Source organism: Lontra canadensis, unplaced genomic scaffold (genome assembly GCF_010015895.1).
Source record: "Lontra canadensis isolate GAN:19392208 unplaced genomic scaffold, GSC_riverotter_1.0 scaffold66, whole genome shotgun sequence".
Lineage (NCBI taxonomy): Eukaryota > Metazoa > Chordata > Mammalia > Carnivora > Mustelidae > Lontra > Lontra canadensis.
The window spans coordinates 654236-674689 of record NW_022631060.1 but is presented as its reverse complement, the minus strand read 5'-3'; the positions used below and the strand labels follow the sequence as shown (position 1 = coordinate 674689).

The following is a 20454-nucleotide window of genomic DNA, read 5'->3' as shown; positions in this document are numbered from 1 at the left end:
TTCACTGTACATTGTTTCAGTTTTAGGAACACTACTTTTGGACACTGGGAGAATTCTGTACTCCCTTTTATAGCACAGGAGCTAGTTGGTCTTTACTAGTTACAGATGTTTTCGGAAAGCAAAAACACACCGGCACATACATTAATTGAACAGATATTTATTTATGCCCAACTACCCATCTCTCAATTTTGGAAGACAAAGGGGAATGTTGGACAATATGCTAAGGAACATACCCTTGCCTTTTAACACAAGTAAGTGATAAAAGTTGAAGTTGGCCTTTCCTAGGTCTGAGACTCTCCGAGGAGGCCGAGTATTTGGCTCTACCTTTGTGGCCCCACAGGTTCTAGGACAGTGCGGTGTGCCGCACGGCACGCAACTAGTTACTGTTGGATGAATAAAGGCCCCGTGTGTCTCAAATCCCCATGGCTCCACCTTCCTGTCTGGTCTGTAACAAGATTCATCTCTTCCAGAGCTACCCAGCAGTTTTCTATCCCCTATTCAAACTGAAAGAAATACAAATGTATAGAAATCACAAACCATTTGCTTTTGAAAAGGGGTAGAAAAAGAGCACATGGACTTGAAACGTCAGTTTTTTTTAATCCCACTTTCTTAAAAAGATGTGTGGCAAGAAAGTAATCTTTCAAAAGTGCAAGTGTATCTAAACAGTTACATGGTCCTCAAGAGTTGCACATGGTGGAGGTTAATGTATTTGTAGTGAAGCTCTTGTAATATAATTACTAAATTGCATTAGAACACATCTGAATTTTGAATTGGGGCCGTTGTTCAGGACAGTTTCAGGCACACTGCTGGCCAAGAAAATTCAGTTTCAGCTAGCAACATGAACCATGTAAGAAACGATGCAAATGGTAGCTGCCTATCACTTTTCTGACCTGATCTCTCATCTCTGTTACAGTTCATAGAGCATGGTCCTGATGCTTATTGGGAGTTCAGTCATGGTATAAACCTGTTTCTTTTGTTTGGGAGCCACAATCCTGGGACCAGCAGTCTTTGTAGAGTGAGAGACTGTCAACTCCCATCGCCATTCATAAAAAAAAACCGTGTCACAGTAGTGGGAGGTGTGTCATATATTTGCATAAGTGAATCAACCCCTTCACAGGTATTTGCACACAGCTTCTGATACTAACAAACCCACTTACCACTGATCCCTTAAAAGGTTTCAAAGTAAAACCCACGGACTCAACCGTGAGCAGAAATCAGAGCTTAATTACAGATAATTAAGTCAACCCATCCTTGAACATCTGTAAGTGGCAAGCACTGTACTAAGGACTGGGGACGCTGCTGTGAGCAAGACATGCGTGGCACCTGTGGTTAGACCATCTTAACTTTAGACTATCAGACCCTGAAGAAGGAAGTAGATGGAGCGTTGGTCGAAGGTGAGACCTAGAAGAACCTGAAGACCAGACGTAACGGGCCTGGTACTGGTCAGAGAAAATTAATTGCTGATGAGCTGGGTGTGCTCCAATACCTGCCTGGCTCTGTTTTATTTCCCCAACAGGCACGTGTTCTCTACCCCTCAGCCTCTCCTTGACACCACCTTCCTAACCAGCTCATGTTCCTTCAGCCCTGCCCCCCGCCCAATCCCGCACTGTCCTAAGTCTACCTTTGCATAACTTTTAAGAGGTGGTTGATGGAGACCCTATGTCATAGGTTTCACAGTGGAAAGGAGTAGCTGTTGAGGAATCTGCGGTGGAGAAGTGATGGCACCACAGAAAGTGGAAGGAGGATTAAAAAAGCCGGCCGAGGCTCCATCGGTGAGGACTACAAGGGGTAACGGAAGGGGAAGAAAATCACAGGTTATACAACAGGATGTTCGAAGCCAGGATCACCAAGTGCTTCCTCTGCAGGGTCAAAGAGTCTACTCGGCAAGTCTGCACTAATGGTCCTAACCCTCAAAGAGAGGATATTAATTTTAAAACTCTGGGGTTACTGGCTGGCTCTCTCCTACTAGAGAGGGGTGCTTCCAGTGCAAGAACTAATTCTTTTTCCTTTAGCCATTCCTGACACCACCACCCAAATTTTGCTGCAGGAAGTCAACATCCTTCTACAAATCATTCTAAACAGAGCAGACGGCCCCCTGCCTCCCCATCTATAGCCAACGTGTTATTCACCCGTATTTCTCTATGAAACCTTTTTTTCATTATTCTCTCCAGCCTTTCTCTAGTCTAATACCTGTTCCCTCCCAAATCTGGGGAACCAGCGACAAGTGCTTTTAAGCATATAAGAGTTTCAAGTAAGTGAAAGAAAAAAATCATCTCCCCACAAATGGCTCACCTTTTTCAGGCAAATATGCCCCCAATGGTAGAAGCTAAGATGATCGCAAGGATAATACAGCAGATCATGATCATGATCTTCTTCTGCTCATCCAGACAAGGAAAGAAAAAGCATGTGAGAAGCAGCATCACTGCGCAGAGTTGCAGGGGAAGGAAGGCGAAAGTGGATCCAGACACGGAGGAAGACGTGAAGGGAAAGGGTGATGGATCTGGCTTCAAGAACCCAGGATATTACTAGAAGCGTTGCTTTCAGGCAAGAGATTCAAAATGAGATCAACAGCAGTCTCTGAGGACGTTCAGTAGGTTGTTCTGCTTTCTGGTTCCCACCACACCTGGGTTACCCCATCTCCTCCTAGAGACAGATACTCCTGATAAGTGAACTGAATTCTTAGGGAGACCACCTTAAACCTGAAACTCAAATATAGTTAAACCATATTCTTTGAGAGTTAAAGCATTTTCAAAAATTAGAACTTTTGATCCATCTGGTCTGGCACATGGATAAAAAGCACTGTAACCCTTGTTTCCAAAACCTAAACAAAAACCACCACGTGGTGGCACCCAACCACTCTTTTGTAGGGAAATAGAGCAAGAACTGTTTCACAATCAATATAAAGTCATTTATTTTTAAATTATCAATAAAATAATCAAGTTTACATTTAAAAAACACAAATGACAAAAAACCCTTCACTTGTTGTATTCCAAACTAAGCCCCAGGGCTCAACAAAGGCCTGTGGTAAGAGCTTGTCTTCCCTCGTTGCTGGAGCCAGTCCACTGTCTGACTTCATAGCCATGGGAAGAGGGTATCCCTTTGGCTCTGTCGCAGTGCTGAGCAATGACGGAGTACACAGCCTTTGCAAAGGAAGCCCGGGGCAGTGCCTGGATTAGGTGCTCACTCTATCCTAGAGTGTCAAAGTTCAACTATACATCAGGGAGACTGGCAGGGAATCTAAGGGGCTCACCACTGGGTCACCATAGTCACTACACTTGAAATCATTTCCTGGCTGTTGCTTCCTCCATTATAAGAATTGGGGGGAGACAAAGAACCTGTCAAGCTCATTTACCTGGTAGCAATACGAGCTACTTAGTAGCCCCCGGTCTCCCCCAGCTGACTCAGCCCTGGAGACAGGATCATCCTAAAGGCCCCAGGAATGATCTCAGATTGCTGTGGGATATTCTCAGGACAAGCCTCACCTATGCAGCAGCAAGGAGAGGTGCCAAAACTTGTCATACCTGTCCGCTAAGCAGAAAAACTTAGTGGGATCAGTGTAGTCCTAACCCCAAAGATCTGTGATCGTCCCAGCACTCATCCAGAAATCAAGGTTTCTCAATGACACAGGAAGATCCTATTTCTGCTGTGACTCATTTGTAAATAAGCATATGTCTTACCTAATTTTTAGCCCAGCCCAAGGTGTTTGTTTTTGTTTTTTGATGTTATAATATTCTCCATTTCTAGTTTCCTACTTCCTGAGAGAGTCAGGCAAATATATATGTACGTCTCACACACGATTATAAAAATACATCCGGAATATATGAAATGAATGACTGAACACTCGCACCAATCTAAACATTTCCAGAACCTGAGACTCAAGCACCTTGTCCCTGGCCCAATTTTAAGTGCCTGGTTATTTTTGGCCTCAAGGCAGTGGCTTCACAAAGCATCACTCCAAAGGAGAACAGCCAGTTTCCAAGACTCAGAGAGGCAAACAAGTATCTCCATACCTTCAGCCTTTACAAATGGTAACCTCAGACAACCGTATCATCCTGGTGCCTCCTTGAGTAAACATGAGAGAACACAACATAAAGACTGAAGTCGGCCATGAAGCTGAACATACCAAGAGCTTAATTTAAGACTGAACTTCAAACAAGTCAGCTGCTAAGACCAAAATGACATCTGCCAGTTCCACATATTTTCAAGACACAGGGACAGCAAACTGTGAGGACCAAGACCCTGCCAAGTAGAAGGCTCGAGCTGAGCCTTACTGTCGCCACACTTGGAAGAATCCCTTTGTGTTGTGAAAGATACCCCTCAAAAATATGTTGCAATTTCTGGGAGAAGAATACTCCATGAGGTAGAAAATACAGCACCCTGGGAAGGTTTGGAATCGGCTTTCCAAGGTGCAAGGCTTACTTTGACACATTCAGAGGGAACAAAGAGAAGCTGGGTTGGTTCATACTGTCCGGGAGAGAAGGTACTTCAGAGTTGGTGGGGCAGGAGAAGGTTCTGAGAACTCAGGGTTACATCAGGCAGATTAGCTTCCTCCTGGGCTAAGTTGTTTGCTGGGTCAGGTCCAAGGACGGTTACAAGGAAACAAAGGAACAGGTCCCACTCTCTCTCAGGAAAGCCATTCAAACTTCATTCCCATCTGAAGACAAGGGTGGCCACACCAGGCTGGAGTGAAATCGGGTTCTAAGAGAGGCACGGGAAGGAGTTGCTGATCAGTGCACAGAATGATGGTGGAGAACAACTTTAACACTTAGTCACAAACCTAGAAGGTGGAGACAGAAGATCAGACGTCACTGCAAAAAAGGAAAGCGATGGAGAAGTCAACACTAAACCTGAGAAATCCTATAGACAAACCCAAGACAGGAACTGATCCGGAACTAAATATCCTGCTGTGACAGAAACAAAAAGCTATATTATGAGAGAGGGGGAAAAAAAGTCCCTGGACTTCTTGCAATCCTTCACACAGGCTGTCACATCAGCAGGAAGCAGTCACCGCACAAAAGCACCTGTTCTCTCTACAGGGTCCTCATCAGCGCATTTCAAATACAAGCTGCAGAACTGGAATCTTCTGCTCCATTACTCCTCTGCTCCACACTTCTCTTACACCATGAAAAAAATAAAGAGAAGTTCAGAGGTCATCATGGCTGCTCCTCTTAAATGGCTGGGTAAGCCCGGACAAGTTTCTTAACTTCACTGAGCTTTGGAGTTTCCCATCTGTAAACAGGGACCATGTTACTATCTTAGAATAGTACCTGGCACACAACTAGGGAGTCAAAGGTAGGCTGTCTTCCCTCCCTCCTGTTCAGAGACCTCATCCTCAGGCCACATGGGAGGGAGAGGTGGGTCCAGACCTAAAAGGAGCAACCAGTCATGACTTCATGGACATGGAACACACTACAGTAAAGAACTCAACACTGCTCAGCGAGAGGCAGCCTCTTGGACATCAGGTAAGTCAACTAAAAACAATACATTCATTAGTCTCCTCATTTAAAAAAGGGATTCATTTACATTCTCAAGAAGAAGTTGTTGTTTAGTGCTATAATTATCTGACTTTGAGACCCCCGGCTCATAGGAGCAGGAAGAAGGAAGAGGCACACGGAAGCAAAAATGAAAAGAAGGATCAGGTCTGGGCACCAACATGGAAGTATGTGTCAAGTATTGAAGACATTTGTATCTATTACCTCAGCAATTCAAATTCTCTGATTTCATAATAAAGAGAAAGTAAAAATGAGAAAAATATAGACTAATCACACCATTCGTTACAGTAACACTGTAATCGCAAAACTCCCAACTTTGGGGAAGTATTAAGTAATTCAGAGTATACTCACAACCTTGCGTTGAAAATTAGATTCACCAAAAGATTTTAGTGATGTGGAATGACGCACAGGATTTTTGGACTGGGTCTAAAATCACTGATGATATACTCTGAAGTCTGTGGACCATGTGTGAGTGTGTGAGCATGCCACAAGGTTATCAACAATAATATTAAAAATTAATTCTGTTTACTGTTTCTGTTTTAGAGGTTTTTGTTAACACTACATCCTATACCTTATTCAGAAAAGTAATATTTAGGAAGTTACAAATGTGTTAACAGTGCCAATTAGGTCATTCCCATCATACTGCTATGCCCATGAAGCCCTGATTCAGTGGTCAGCACTATTCTTTTCACCAGATTTTAAAGAAACTGATAACCTAAATTTTAAACTCGCTCTCCTCCAAGGTTCTCTAGACTCTGTAGACAATGATAAATGGCTACCTCGTTTCACAAAGAGAAGCTAAGACGTAAGAAAGAAGAACTCTCCTAGGCGCCCCCATCAGCTGTGTGTTCAAACTTGTCCTGTGACTTAACATCTCTTTAAGCCTGAGTGTCTTTGCCTGTAAAATACAGTAAACAACAGTACCTACCTCCAGAAGGTGTTAATGGGGATTCAAGGATGTGTGTATGAGGTGTTCAGTACACGGTCTGGCATGACTCAACACTCAAAAATGTTAACTGCTGTATCATTCAAAATCCAACCCGTCAGCCACAAACAAAACCGCACCACCCCACACCCCAACCCAGAGCTTTCTTGACACTAAAAAGGATATGGAAAGCAAAGCCCAACATCCATCAAAGTCAGCAAGAATTCAGAAGATGAACCCCAGACCCAGGACACAGATTGTTCCCAATTAGGAGCATGCTTCCTGAGCGAAAGGAGCAAAAATGTGGTGCTCAGGTGTCAGGAAAGGTGGTGACACACGGTGTAAGAAAAAGGGCTGAGACAGAGTCCCCAGGAGAGGAACCAATGGGAGCCTGGCCCAGAAGAGAAGTTTCTCCAGGGCTAGAAGCCCAGAGGAGTATTTTAAGGAGATGAAAGAAGGCACAGGCGATGGAAAAGTCCGAGAGAGCTCTGTTTTTTCCACGGACAATCACAAAAGGAGAGCACTGCCATGTGGAACCCCAAGCCAATTTCTCAAGAGAAAGCCAATCCAGAATCCCCGAGAACCTTCCATTTACTTACATTTCAGTGCAGCAACCACTCAGGCCACCATTACTTCAGCCCAACGGAAAGTCCAATAATCAATGCTAAAATGCCCAGCAACACCACTACTACCACAATGATAATTATCAATTTCTGGAGAGGATAAGAGAAACAAAACAAACCATCATTAGAAACAACCAAATAACAATTCATCCAAAACCCAACCCCTCTCACCTCTACACTGAAAGCCTCTTACCAAGCCAAAAAAGACTATAGCTCTACATTAAGACATTCTATTAGGATATTTTACATATCTTAAGTGACTTTCTGGCAAGCAAGGCCAGCAAATGGAAATACGGAGCTTCTGTCGGCTCTTAGCTCACACTTCAGTCTTGTATGCATGCACAGATTAAAAAAACCACCACGGAATCTCCTAGCAACAACGGGCCATGGTATCAAGGGACCAATTTTTCCTTTTCAAAAAGCAGTGTATGTTTTCAAATAGTTCTAATTTCAAACTTCTGTCTGTCTCTCCCCTAAAGCACACGTCCACCCATCAGACCCAGTCCAGGGACTGGGGATCAGAAAGCGGGACTGTGGTCCTGTTGTGAGCCAGCCTGGATTCATCAGGTAAAATAGCTTCCCAACTCCTTGAATCCCTGCACAAGCAATGGGTAGAGTAGGAAGAAAAAGAACTGGAGAACGAAAGTATCAGAGCCCAGGAGAAGTAGTCAGAAAAGAACAGTCTAAGAAGTGCAAGCCACCAGAGCTGGCTACCCCAGTGGGCAGACAAGCTTAGAAGTCCTCAAGCAACAGGGGCAGTGGAAGAGGGTGAATAACGGTGGTACAGGGGAAAGAACGTGACTGGAATCTGAATTTGAATCCCACTCCTATACTATCGGTACCATGAAGCCGATTACGGAACTTCTGACCCTCAACTGTTTCACCTATAAGTAGGGATAACAGGTGTTCCACAACATAGGAGGTAATGTTGCATGGAGATCAGCACAGCACCGGGTTCACAGCAGAGAAAGAGGGGTGGGCCTGGTTAATGGAGCGGAGGAGAGTGAACAGGTTTCTGAAGAACAGAGGAGTCAAGTGTGACATCTGAAAGGATCATGAGCTCTGTCCAGAAGAAGACGAGCAGTGACACTGGGCAACGCATCCACTCTGCAGAACTGCCTTCAAGTGTGGGTTCTTGGGTAGAGAACATGTGAGCCAGATCCATGCAAGGCACGCCAGGGAAGGAAGGAGCTACTCTCTGGGAAAGGCTGACACAGGTGTTGGGATGAAGCCGGGACAGAGAGAAAAAGCATGGGCTCAAGGACACGGGTGGGGAGCACCAGAGAGAGGAGGAGCAAGCCGGACCCGTGGAGACTAAGGCGCTCACCCTCCGAGCTTCACTCTGATACTTGACAGCCTTTTTGGTATCCGCCACGGCCCGCTCCACAAAGCCCACTGACTGGTCCATGTTGTTCTCGATACGGTCAATCATGGCTCCCTTTGCCCGGATGCAAGAGGTGGTGGCAGCAGAAAAGGAGACAGGCAGAGGGAGGAGAGAAAGAGCGAGAGACAGCAAGGAGAATGGACTCTCTTCTCTGAAGGCAGCTGGAGAGTCTCACCTTCCGGGCCTGACCCTGGTATTTCACGGCTCTTTTAGTTTCTTCCCGTGCCTTCTCCACATGGTCCACTGTGTGCATGACATTCAGCTCTATGTTATCTAGCATCTCACCCTGCAAAGGACAGACACAAGTCACACCCCATAAACCCGCCCCGGGACAGTCAGAGCTCACTGGGGATGGGGCTTTCTGTTATAATCCCCAGTGCAAAGAGGAGCATGGGGAAGTCTTGTGTGGGGCACATGTTCCATCTTCCATGGGATTACCTATGGCTCCCCAGTCCTTGGTGGTGGTCACGCACACAAGCAACCCTCAGTGAACCACTTCTCTGGGGACAGGCACTGCAGGGGGCACTTGGAGCACACTGTCAAGATGCCTGGTAAATACGTGTTCTAAGACCGATCCCACCACCACTGCTCTGTGTTTAATTAAGCATATGAGAAGAGGAACTAAAATAAGAGTATCTTAGGGCATAATTGGGATGCTGGCCTCTTCCTGGTTGTGCAGACCTGAACCAAGTTCATTTGGCCCGAGGCAAGTGTGCGGACTTGTGCTTCGGAATAGTGCTAGCAAACGGGAGCTGCTCTGTCAATGCCCATGGCTGGGAACACCCGCTTTCTCCAAGAGATACTCCCAAGCCCCTAAGTGACAGGCACGGGGTTTACCTAAGCTATCTGGTTACATCTTACATCTACGAGGTTATTAAGAGACAACAGTCTCTTGGTGAGGTTCCCAACCACCTCCCAGCGATTACTTCCTGACATGGAAGTCTGGTCACTCCAATTAATTCTGAGCATCTTAGGATGGGAATGCCCCTCCCCTACCAGGACCTGCCTCAACCCAACCCGTTGCTTGACGGCACTCTGTAAGCAGAGAAAGGCACTTACCAGCACTCGACTCTCAAACCAAGTCCTCAGCAAGGCCGCGAGGAGAGAAAAAAGAAGAGCAGGGAAGAGGGCACTTAAGGAATGGTCCGAAAGGCCAGAAGGGGACAGAGGAAAGGCCGCCGGGCCCTGAGCAGGGGACAGCTGTCGGAAACCAGCCAAGCAGTGCTCGGGCTTCAGTTGGGTTTTGCAGGCCCTCCACAAGGAGCAGTTTTCAGTCCTTCCCAGGCGGCAGAGTGGCCAGGGGTTCACGGTAACAGCGGCACACATGGTCACCAAGGCATCTCTGACTGCGTCTTAAGGACCAGTGGCTACCTGACCATGTGGAGCCAGCACCATGTACAGGTGACAGGGACACACGGCCTTGAGCGAGCAGCCCAGGGACAAAATAAGCTGTCAAACCATGGGTGTTTCGAGTGTTCCCATAAATATTATCCTACTGTTCCTTCCTTCATTTTGTTATCTGCTCTTGTTCCTTAGCAAAAAGTGCCAAAATTTTGGGGAAAACACACAGAAGAGAAAACAAAAATGGGGAAAAAATTAAAGCCTCTGGGAAAGCTAACTTTTCACCATGAACTGGGGAAATGATCCTGTCTTTGATGTCACCCATGAGATAGTTCCCATCAGGAGACCACTTTAAGGCATCCCATTAAGAACCCACACCCCCAGGTAAAAGGGCACAAGAGGTGCTGACACAGAAGGAGGCAGTACTTGACCAAGCGCGTTGAGCCCCACAGGAGGCAGAAGTGAGGCAGAAGGAGCAGGCAAGAGGACAAGGCTAAGATGGACGCAGGACGGCGTTCCTTTCCAGGACACTGGGATCCTGTTACCCCATGTGAAGATTCCCGATGATTCCCCCACCGCACCTCACCTGACTCTCCAGTCCACCCTTCTCAGTAGGACCTGAGCTTTCCTCCCTCTGCCCAGGGTGGTGCCCGCGGCCATTACCTGATTCTCCACCAGCATGGCGATGTCCATAAACATGTCATGAAGCTCCTTGATGCTGCTCTCCAGCCTCACGATGTCCTTGTGCCGCCCCTCGATCTCACTGAGGGCTTGCTTGGAAATCTGAGAGTCAATGATCTACAACAGGCCACACAAAGACCAACATCAGCCAGCACCCCCGCCACAGCCCCCACTCACACTCCAGCCAAGCCCGCTGCCTCACTACCTCCCTGCACCTGCAGCCCTGCCCTCACCAACCACACGGAGCTCCACGGCAGCCTCCCCTCTCCATGACAGGGACTTGCATCCCAGCTCCTGGACACTCACCCCAGAAGTGAAGATGGCAGGGTTCCCACTCTCCAGCATCTCCTCCAGCTCCTCATCTGTGGTCTTTTTGCCAGCTTTATAACGAAAGAAGTAGAGCATCAAATACAAGATCAAAGCACACCAATTCAAAGTTCCCTGAGAAGGGCACCTGGGCAGCTCAGTCAGTTAAGCACTGGCCATCAACTCGGGTCATGAGCCCAGGGTCCAGGGCTCAAGCCCCACATCCTGAGCTCCCTGCTCAGCAAAGAGTCTGCTTCTCCTTCTCCCAGCTCGTGCTCGCTCATGCTCTCTGTTACTATCTCTGTGTCTCTCAAATAAATAAAATCTTAAAAAAAAAAAAAAGGTCTCTGGAACTTTTACCATGTGGGAACACTGTAACTTCACTCTAAAGACGGTGGCCTTTATAACCCCCGAGAGCCCCTGATGTGTCTTGCTTCCTTCTGATTTCTCCCCTAATCCAGTGCACCCTTAGCATGACACGCGGTTACTTCCTGAAGCACGAGTCTGACCACATCCCTTCCTGCTCAGAGAGCTGACCGGCCCATGCACTGTGCCTCAGAGGATCGGGAGCCAGTTCCCAGGGGAGCCCACCCTCCTCCACCGAACCCCACATGCTGTTCCCAAGGGCTCCCTCTTCCCAGGCTGCACGGTGGCAGCACTCCCAGACACACTTGTGTTTCTCTGACCACGTGCTGCTTCACACACTTCCTCCACTCAGAGCCCTTGGCACCCTGCAGCGCCCCGAGTCCCTGAATGTCACGTCATGTCTGTCACATCTGTCATGTTCCTCACAGCACCTGGCGCCATACTATCATCTCATAAATGTTCTCTGCTGTCAAAGACACAACAAAAAGATGTCATAGGTCCCCAGGACAGCAACTGTCAGCAGGCGCCTCCCCTCCACGTGAGGAAATGCTGGCGCCCCCAGGAACCAAAGAACCCGGGCCCGTAAAGCATCGCGCCACCCTCAGCCACAACGGGCATCAGACACGCCAGTAACCTAAGGCCTCTCCTGGGCTCGGGTGCGAATGCAGGCAGAAGGCCAAGCAGGGGAGCTGCTGCTCGCTCTCCCAGTTCTCCCGACTTGGGACAGACAGCCCGTGGCAGGGAAAGGCGCAGGGGGCGCGCCAAAATTCACACGTACTGATTTCGAGCTGCCGCTGGATTCGCCCTTTACTGCGTTCACGGAAGTCCACCTGAGCCTCGTTGTATCTGGTCATCACCTCCACAAACTTCCGGGACAGGACGGAGTGCTGTGGGAACCATCCGAGTGCAGTAAGCCCCCAGGAGCGGAAGGCCGGGGAGCCCACACTGTTAGAGAGCCCGCACCGTCGCCCCACACAGCCCAGTCTGAGGCAGCACTGGACTTGGAAGCAAAAGACCAGGTATGAGACTCAGCGTTCTGCTTTCCTAACTTCACACCATCAGGAGAGTCTGCTGACCTTTACCAAGGCATGTGTCCATCATCTGTCTGCCCGCCTGCTGACCTCACGTGGTAATCCTGAGGCCAAAGGAGAGCCCTGCATCCACATGACTAGCTGCCTTTTTCTGGCACAATCTTTGGCTTGCTTTATAAAGCTGCCAGACTCCCTTCCAAATCCAAAACCTGCCAAAATTCTTGAGTTCTTACCCAACCTGACCTCCCTATCTTCCCTTGCCTATAACGCAATGCATTCGCTCAACAGCCCCCTGTGCCTGTGTTCCAGTCTTCACCATGATTTCTCCTCCTTGCCCACCTCTCCACATCAACGCCTACTGGCTTCACCTTTGCAAAATCACCAGTATTTGCAGCACGCACATTCAGACCGAAGTCACTGCAGAAGCCCAGCAAGAGACCCACCTGCCTCTCGGCCCTCCCCCACTCTGGTCCCGCTTTCAGGAGGCTCCCAGACTGTCTCCTAACAGACTGCAAGCTGAAGGAAATGGACACAGGCTATCTGGTTCCCCGGACAGGTATTCAAAGATCTCTGAAGTACAGCGCTAACTTCTTGATAAAAACTCAACAGCCATGGGGCACCTGGATGGCTCAGTTTAATAAGCCTCTGCCTTTGGCTCAGGTCGTGATCTCAGGGTCCTAGGATCAAGCCCTGCATCGGGCTCCCTGCTCAGCAGAAAGCCTGCTCCCCACCCTCTGCCGCCTGCCTCTCTGCCTACTTGTCATCTCTGTCTATCAAATAAAAAAACAAAAACAAAAACCTCAATGGCCACGAGCCCACAACTAACTTTTCTCTCCAGACAGGCTGTTCTCTCCATGCCTGCCCCTCACCCCTGCCCCACCCCCATCACTACCACAACTGCTACTAACATAACCACCACTCCTGTCCCCACGCCTCTTAAAGGAACCTCTCTACCCCTGAGCCTGTCCACGTTGCCACTCTTGCCCACCCAAGGCCCAGCCCCCTCTGACTGCCCCCAACTCTGCCTGAGCTCTGTGAATGCTGAGAGCACCGTGCACATCACTGAGTCTTCCCACCGCTCTCCTGTTGGGTCCTATGTGACAGCCTCCTCATGCCACTTGAACATGACTGACAATTCTGAGGACATGGATCATATCTTTGATCACCACCAGAGAGCCTAACTCCAAACTGGACAACTAATGACCATAATCTTCAGAGAGAAAACCTCCATGCCCTCAGGAGGCGAAAAATTCTGCAGCTGCGCCCGGGGAGGACCCTCAGAAGTTCTCTAAGGGCCTCCTTAGAGAAGCCCCGGGTGGAAGAGGGGCCACAAGGCCTAGACTCCGGCCCCTCTCCTGCTTCAGCCTGGGCAGCAATCCTTTACCAGTTCTTCCAAATGAGTCCAAACAAGAACCATACTTTGGAAGAAAAAAAAAAAAAAAAAAGGCTCCACAGCTAAGAACAACAACAACAACAAAATTAAGACTGGATGAAATGACGAGGGAACTTCTTACCTGGGATTTCCGAATCCGAAGGTCTGCGGACGACCGGACCTCATCTTCCTCGATGTGCCTCTCCATACCTGCGGAGCACAGCAAGCTTACTCCGGCAACATCACTGCTTCTCTCCTCCAAGACGCACAGCTCAAGGCTCCCGCACCCCCTCACACACCCAGCCCACAGATGTAGACACAGCAGGCATCCACCGTCCCGACACACCAGCTCACCAGGGAGCCAGAGGCCTCACGTCCCACACCCTTTACTGGACCAGGTCTTGTCTGACTGTACCTTGGCCCAGCTAACAGCAAGCGTCTCTGTCAGCAGGAGGCTTGGGCTCAAATCCCTGCCCTGCCACTCGCTAGCTGTGTGACTCTGGGAAGGCCATGTCACCTTAGAGTTCCTGTCCTCTCGTGTGCAGAACGGAGTAAGGACAGCACCTCCCCCACCCAGTGGGCAGTGGATGAGAAAGCACAGGGCTCTGCACACTCTCCCAGCTACTACTGGAGGCTGCCCCTAGCCACCTCCCCCTCTGCAAGAAGACAGGGACTGTGATTCGTCTGGGGGGAAGAAATGGTAAGTGCTGCCTCCACTCCCTGACCAACAGCCTGCATTCCCAAACCAATGGGGCAAAAGTGCAGCTGGAAGAAAGGGACCTTTCTGGCCCCAGGGGTACCCAGTCTGTGACCGCGGTCTCACTGAACAAAGGTCTAAACTGAAGTGGTGTAGACCTGGCCCCCCAAGAAATGACTGCAGACTGAATAATAACATGTTCTGCATCTAGACAGCTCCAGCATTTCTGTCCACAGGGATGCAGGCGCTCGGAAATGGGACGAGTAAGAGAAAAGTCAAGGGACTAAGTTAAAGCACCAAGTCACACAACGACTCAGCAGCAGGCAGCACACTTCAGTTCTGCACCATCTCGACTGCAGTCCTGCTTTCAGGACAGGCAAACTTTCAGGGGCAGTGCCCAAACCGCAAAGGAAGATGGGACAAGTGTTATCAGGATGCGTTTTGGTCCTGAAAAGCTGGGCCCCACAGATGTGAGGGGGTGGTGCTGGGCCCCGTGGATGTGAGGGGGTGGTGCTGGGCCCAGCAGAAGTGAGGGGGTGGTGCTGGGTTCCATGGATGTGAGGGGGTGGTGCTGGGTTCTGTGGATGTGAGGGGGTGGTACTGGGCCCCGTGGATGTGAGGGGGTGGTGCTGGGCCCAGCGTAAGTGAGGGGGTGGTGCTGGGTTCCGTGGATGTGAGGGGGTGGTACTGGGCCCCGTGGATGTGAGGGGATGGTGCTGAGTTCCGTGTATGTGAGGGGGTGGTACTGGGCTCCGTGGATGTGAGGGGGTGGTGCTGGGCTCCGTGGATGTGAGGGGGTGGTGCTGGGCCCCGTGGATGTGAGGGGGTGGTGCTGGGCTCCGTGGATGTGAGGGGGTGGTGCTGGGCTCCGTGGATGTGAGGGGGTGGTGCTGGGCCCAGCAGAAGTGAGGGGGTGGTGCTGGGCTCCGTGGATGTGAGAGGGTGGTGCTGGGGCTGGCCTGTTCCCTTTGCTCCCTCCGTACTCTTCAGTTTGTTCCGGACGTTGTTGGCCCTTTTCTTGATCTCGGTCGTGAGCTGCTCTAGGTCATCCTTGGTTTCTGGGTAAACAAAGGCAAGCAGGATCAGTTAGACTAATTGCTTTGTGAGCCTCACCAATCAAGAGGAGGTGGGAGCTTTCTCAGGTTCCCTCCCCCAGCAGTATTTATCCTGGGATGCTCCCAGGCATCTGTCCTTAGAATCACAGACAGCTTATTTAAAAGGCACTTTTCTAGGCACTCTGGTCCCAGACCTGCAGAATTAAAACCCCCACAGCTGGAGCCCTACAGGCTATCTTTTAACAAACTTTCCCAATGCTTATTGCAGCAATGTCCACAACAGCCAAAATATGGAAGGAGCACAGATGTCCACTGACGGATGAATGAATAAAGATGTGGGGTGCGCGTGCGCTCATGTGCATACACACACACACATACACACACAATGGAATATTACTCGCATCAAAAAGAATGAAATCTTGGGGTTCCTGGCTGGCTCAGTTGGTTAAGCGACTGCCTTCAGCTCAGGGCATGATCCCAGAGTCCTGGGATCGAGTCCCACATCGTACTCCCTACTCCATGGGGAGTCTGCTCCCTCTGACCTTCTCCTCTCTCATGGTCTCTGTCACTGTCTCTCTCTCAAATAAATAAATAAAATCTTAAAAAAAAAAAAAAAAGAATGAAATCTTGCCATTTGCAACAACATGGATGGATCTAGACAGTATTATCCTAAGCAAAATAAGTGAGTCAGAGAACGACAAATACCATGTGATTTTACTCATATGTGGAATTTCAGAAACAAAAGAGATGAGCATAGGGGAGGGGAAGGAAAGGAAAAACAAGATAAAAACAGAGAAAGAGGCAAACCGTAAGAGACTCTTAACTCTAGGGAACAAACTGAGGGTTGCTGGAGGGGAGGGAAGGAAGGCCCTTGATGTAATGAGCACTGCGTGTTATATGCAACTGATGATCACTGAACTCCACCTGAGCCTAACAATATATTACATGTTAACTGACTTTAAGTTGAATTTTAAAAAAAAAAAAGCTTTCCCAAGTATTCTCCGGCACACAAAATTAAATTATGAGAAAATCATCTGGTTTACCATGATGGCTTCAAATCAAAGGTAAGAGAGAGTTTCATGGGATTTTTGAGAAAAGGGATGCCAACTAGATTCAGGCAAATATTTATGACATACCTACTACGTGCACAATGCTATTTTAGGATCTATGGAGCAAAGTAAGCACTGGCCACGACTGTTCATTCAGAAACCATGTTTCAGCCCCTGCTACAAGCTTGGACCTGAGCTAGACACCAAGCCTTCAGAGAGAAGATAGAGATCCTGCCTCCCCGGGCTCAGGGTCTACTAAGGGACAACGGACGAATCAATCTGTTGTTCTTATGTGCAGTGTGGAGTAAGGTGTGAGTTCTGGTCAAGGTGTGCACAGGACGGTGATGAAGAGGCTCGTCGCACAGCCTGAAGGGATCTGGAAATGCTTCTAAAGACAGATGACAGTAAGACCACGTCTTGATGAAAGGAGGAGTATTAACCAGGCAGAAAAGGAGGTGAAGAGCAGAGTGTCTGGGAGAAGGGACAACATGTAAAAGACATGAGACAAGAACTATTTGGGGAACAGCCCAAGTTCAATCTGGCTAAAGTATGGGAGACGTGGGGAGCGTGGCAGGAGGAAAAAGTACAGAGGAGGGCAGGCATGTGACCGAGACAATTCCAACATGCTCCACTGAAACGTTCCAGTTTTAACCTTCAGGTGCTAGGGAGCCACTGATCAATTCAGAGCAAGATAATACTGTCTGGCTCATTCCTTGTCCTTAAGGAACCTAAAATGCAGCCTCAAGCCCCACTCTAAAAATGTGAAAGTTTGCCGAGGTGGCAGCAACAAATGGGAGGACACTTCATGGAAAAAAGGTGGCCCTGATCTGGCAGGATCTGGTTGGGGACAGGGAAAAGCATTTCAGGTGGAGAAACAGCACATACAAAGGTACCGCTAAGGGTGGTGGGCGTGAGAAGCAGTCAGCGTCACTGCAGTCATGAGAGAGGCTGGATGGGAAGGAGAGGAGAGCAGAGCCACGTGGATTCCGCAGGACCACGAACACAAGAGCTGGCCGCGCTGGGGGCGTGAGCTCAGGCTGGGAAAGGGGAATGGAGAGCACCCAGTGTGTCCACAGTGTGGGGCGGCACACACACTCCCTGCTGCTCACAGGATAAAGACTGGCTCAGTTCCAGTGCCAAGGGCCGTCGCTGGATGACTCAGCTCTAAGGAAACACTCACTTGGCTCAGGAATTGGTGCAGACAGGATGATACTGTAGAGTTTCTTAGCCTCTTCCACGTGCTCTGAGATCTTGTCGATGTTCTGACGAGTTTCCTCGATCTAGAATCACAAAGACAATGGCCTTTGTCGGGAGAGGAAGAACATGTCCACAACTGAGACAAGCTTAGCAGAGCTCACTGGTGAAAGCTGCCCACCTTCTGGGTTTGTGGGACAGCTAATGAAGACTGAAAAATCTGCTGCTCCTGGGTAAGCGCCCTTTGCATAGCCAGATAAACTAGCATCCAGAGTAGTCACTGAAAACCCACACACCCTGCTCCTCGTGAAGAACACATCTGCCCATCTGGGAGGGGAGGCTATAGGCCAGAGACAAGAAGAGCCAGGAAAACCCATGAGATGAGTCAAAGGACAAGGCCAGTAAGCCCCATCAAGCAGACCCGTCAGTCATCCCCAGGATGAGAAGAGCAGAGGGGGAAGAGGGCAGAGAGGAGAAAAGGAAGAGGAAAGAAAGGTAATGAATGGGAGAGAACAAACGTAGAGAGTGAAAACAAAGAAGACAGAGCGAGAGACTAGGAAGCATGGCCCCCTCAGGAGATGCTGGAGCTTCCCTTGGACACGTGTTCTGCTGGATTTCCCCAGATGATCAGCCTCCAGACGCTCCAGCCATAGACCATTTCTACACCTGTCTAAAGTTCCTGATTATGCAAGGTGCTCATCATAAAATATTTCCAGCATCACAAGACACGGATGCACGAGCACTCAGGCGCCATGGCCCCTGCTGATGCGGGAGCCCAACACAGACCTCAGTGCCCACCAGGTCTAGCTGCCGCACTTCCAGAAGGTCGGGCTTGTCAACACTGCAACAATTAACCAACAAATTTTGTAAAATACCATCTGGCAGGATCTTACCATCAGGGATACAGTAAAATACAATTCAGTACGCAGTGTCCAGCATGCCTTCTTCCAGCAAATAATTCACTTGTGTCTGAACACCTAGTCAGAGCTTTCCAGATTTAACAGACGACAGGAAAAATAAAACTTGAGTTCTCTAACCGTCAAATGAGCCCTGCTGCCAGTGGACCATGGAGTTTGCCTCTCTACAAACACAGTGGTTGTGATGAACCACAGTTCGAGAGTAGACTCTCTTGCTTCAGGATGCAGGATGAACTGTCAATGTAACCATGTGATCAGAGTATAAATCCAAGTACGAGTTGCTACCCACGCATTTGTGAAGCACGTTAGCAGCTGGCAGAACAAACCATGGTGATGCATGAGGTCCACGTGAGGAACCTAAAGGTTGAGGACGTCACAGGTCACATAGTGTGATGACACTCAAATAGGGATGTTTGGATGTTAGAGCACTCCAGACTCCAACATGATTTTTGCATGTTTTTTGCATTATTTCTAAGACTTGCATTATTTTGCATTAACATTTTTTGCATGTTTTTCGCATTATTTCTAAGACTTTTGCATTATTTCTAAGATGCTTTTTGCATTATTTCTAAGACTTGATCTTTTGGCTTCTCCATACTCTAACTTCTAGCAGAATCCCAGACCACCCATCACTAACAAGGGTCTGTGTTACCACCTGTGAATGTTGGCAGGCTCTAGAGGTTTGACCACCTCAGAATCAGGCCCTTGGGTCAACTCAGAAATTGCCACTTTGCCCCTCCCTTCCCTTATCTCTCACATCAAACACTGGCTCCCCTTACAACTCATAAAAGGTCATTGCATCACACCACATTCCATTTCTGTCATGGGACTGTCTTGCCAAAGTAATTCCACTGTATCACATAGGACTGAGGGAAAAGGCTGTCTGGAATAAAATGCACAAACCACTTCAAAAAGGGTTTCACACATCTTAACATACCATAAGGCCTCAGATTTTGCATGTTCAACAGATTGGATGTCTTAAAATATATATTCTGGAATATTATTTCATAAAGCAAAGAACACGCTGATCTGAACTTTGGTCAATGGTAGAAAGATGAGATAGGAAACTGTTAGCTGCGGGGCCTCAAGTCCATTGTCACTCCAGATGTCCGGAGACCGGCAGGCAGATGGCCTATCGAACCCCGTGGATGGGAGAGCCGAGCCCTGGGTGCTGCACCCTCAGCTTGCCTGTGGGACGTCCCAGCCCAGGAAGCACGGGCTCCCACTCCCAGCTCCTCCACCCTCCACCAAGTGCGGGCTGGCTGCCCTCTTTCCTCTGTCCCTATCAACCCTACCACTTGGGAGGCATCTCGGGGATTCTGATTTAGTAATACAGGAACTGTCAATTCACCGAACAATCACAGAGCCCATCTAGACCTTCAGGAGGGGCAATTGGCTGATCACAAAGCTTCCCTTTTTTGAACTCTGTGTCTCTGTTTTTTCTTGGAAGTGCTGGTTTTCCTCCAAGGTGACTTTCTGGGTATTTCATGGTGGCAGCTACATGCAACTTATTTTCTTTTGTGCATTTGCCAGATAACTGAAGCCTCACTGGGAGGTGGGGGAGCAAACCTGGTATGAAGCCTACCAGGCTGAATCCAAAAGCCCAAGGGCTGTTTGTGTTTGCTGGGGGGCTGTTCCCGTGTCCTGACATCACCTTATACAAGAACATATTTAAGAACTGAACTGATTTAACGAACATGCATATCAAAGACAAGCGGACACTTCTGTGAGCTCGCCCTCACTAGCCCCTTTTTGTAGCCTGAGAACACTGCAGCTCACAGGATGGCGCTCTCTCTGGGCCATGCTGCAGAAAGAGGCGAAACCGGGTGTCTGTCAGACCCCAAACCCTGTCTCCTGAACCAGGTATAGAGGTGCAAGAACTGCCGATGGGAGGCTCCTCTCTCTTCTCTCCCTCGTCCCAATGTATTCAGCCAGTGTCACATTAACGCTCATGTTCCACTCCCTGTCTTGTGAGACGGGCCCAGTTGCCGTTTGCTGGGATCATGTGGCTTACTGCTTCC

The 20454-nt window shown here is 48.9% G+C and overlaps 1 protein-coding gene across 6 annotated transcripts in view; it reads right to left on the bottom strand.

Annotated features, from left to right (window-relative positions):
* Positions 1–1085: 1085 nt before the first annotated feature.
* The window catches only part of STX3 (syntaxin 3), a 41847-nt gene continuing 22478 nt past the window's right edge, over positions 1086–20454 (bottom strand). Inside the window, exons 3-11 of one of the 6 annotated variants that reach the window (XM_032879116.1) lie at positions 17503–17602; positions 15202–15276; positions 13664–13731; positions 11897–12005; positions 10753–10826; positions 10429–10563; positions 8368–8478; positions 2293–2375; positions 1086–1779 (exon numbers count right to left, since the gene is read on the bottom strand). In XM_032879116.1, the coding sequence (XP_032735007.1) occupies positions 2298–2375; positions 8368–8478; positions 10429–10563; positions 10753–10826; positions 11897–12005; positions 13664–13731; positions 15202–15276; positions 17503–17602 (750 nt within the window). In that variant the 3' untranslated portion in view covers positions 1086–1779; positions 2293–2297. Of the gene's footprint in view, positions 1780–2277; positions 4778–7016; positions 7131–7984; positions 8479–8599; positions 8711–10428; positions 10564–10752; positions 10827–11896; positions 12006–13663; positions 13732–15201; positions 15277–17502; positions 17603–20454 lie in introns of those variants that run through there. The other 5 variants (XM_032879113.1, XM_032879115.1, XM_032879117.1 and 2 more) reach the window with 5 other exon arrangements.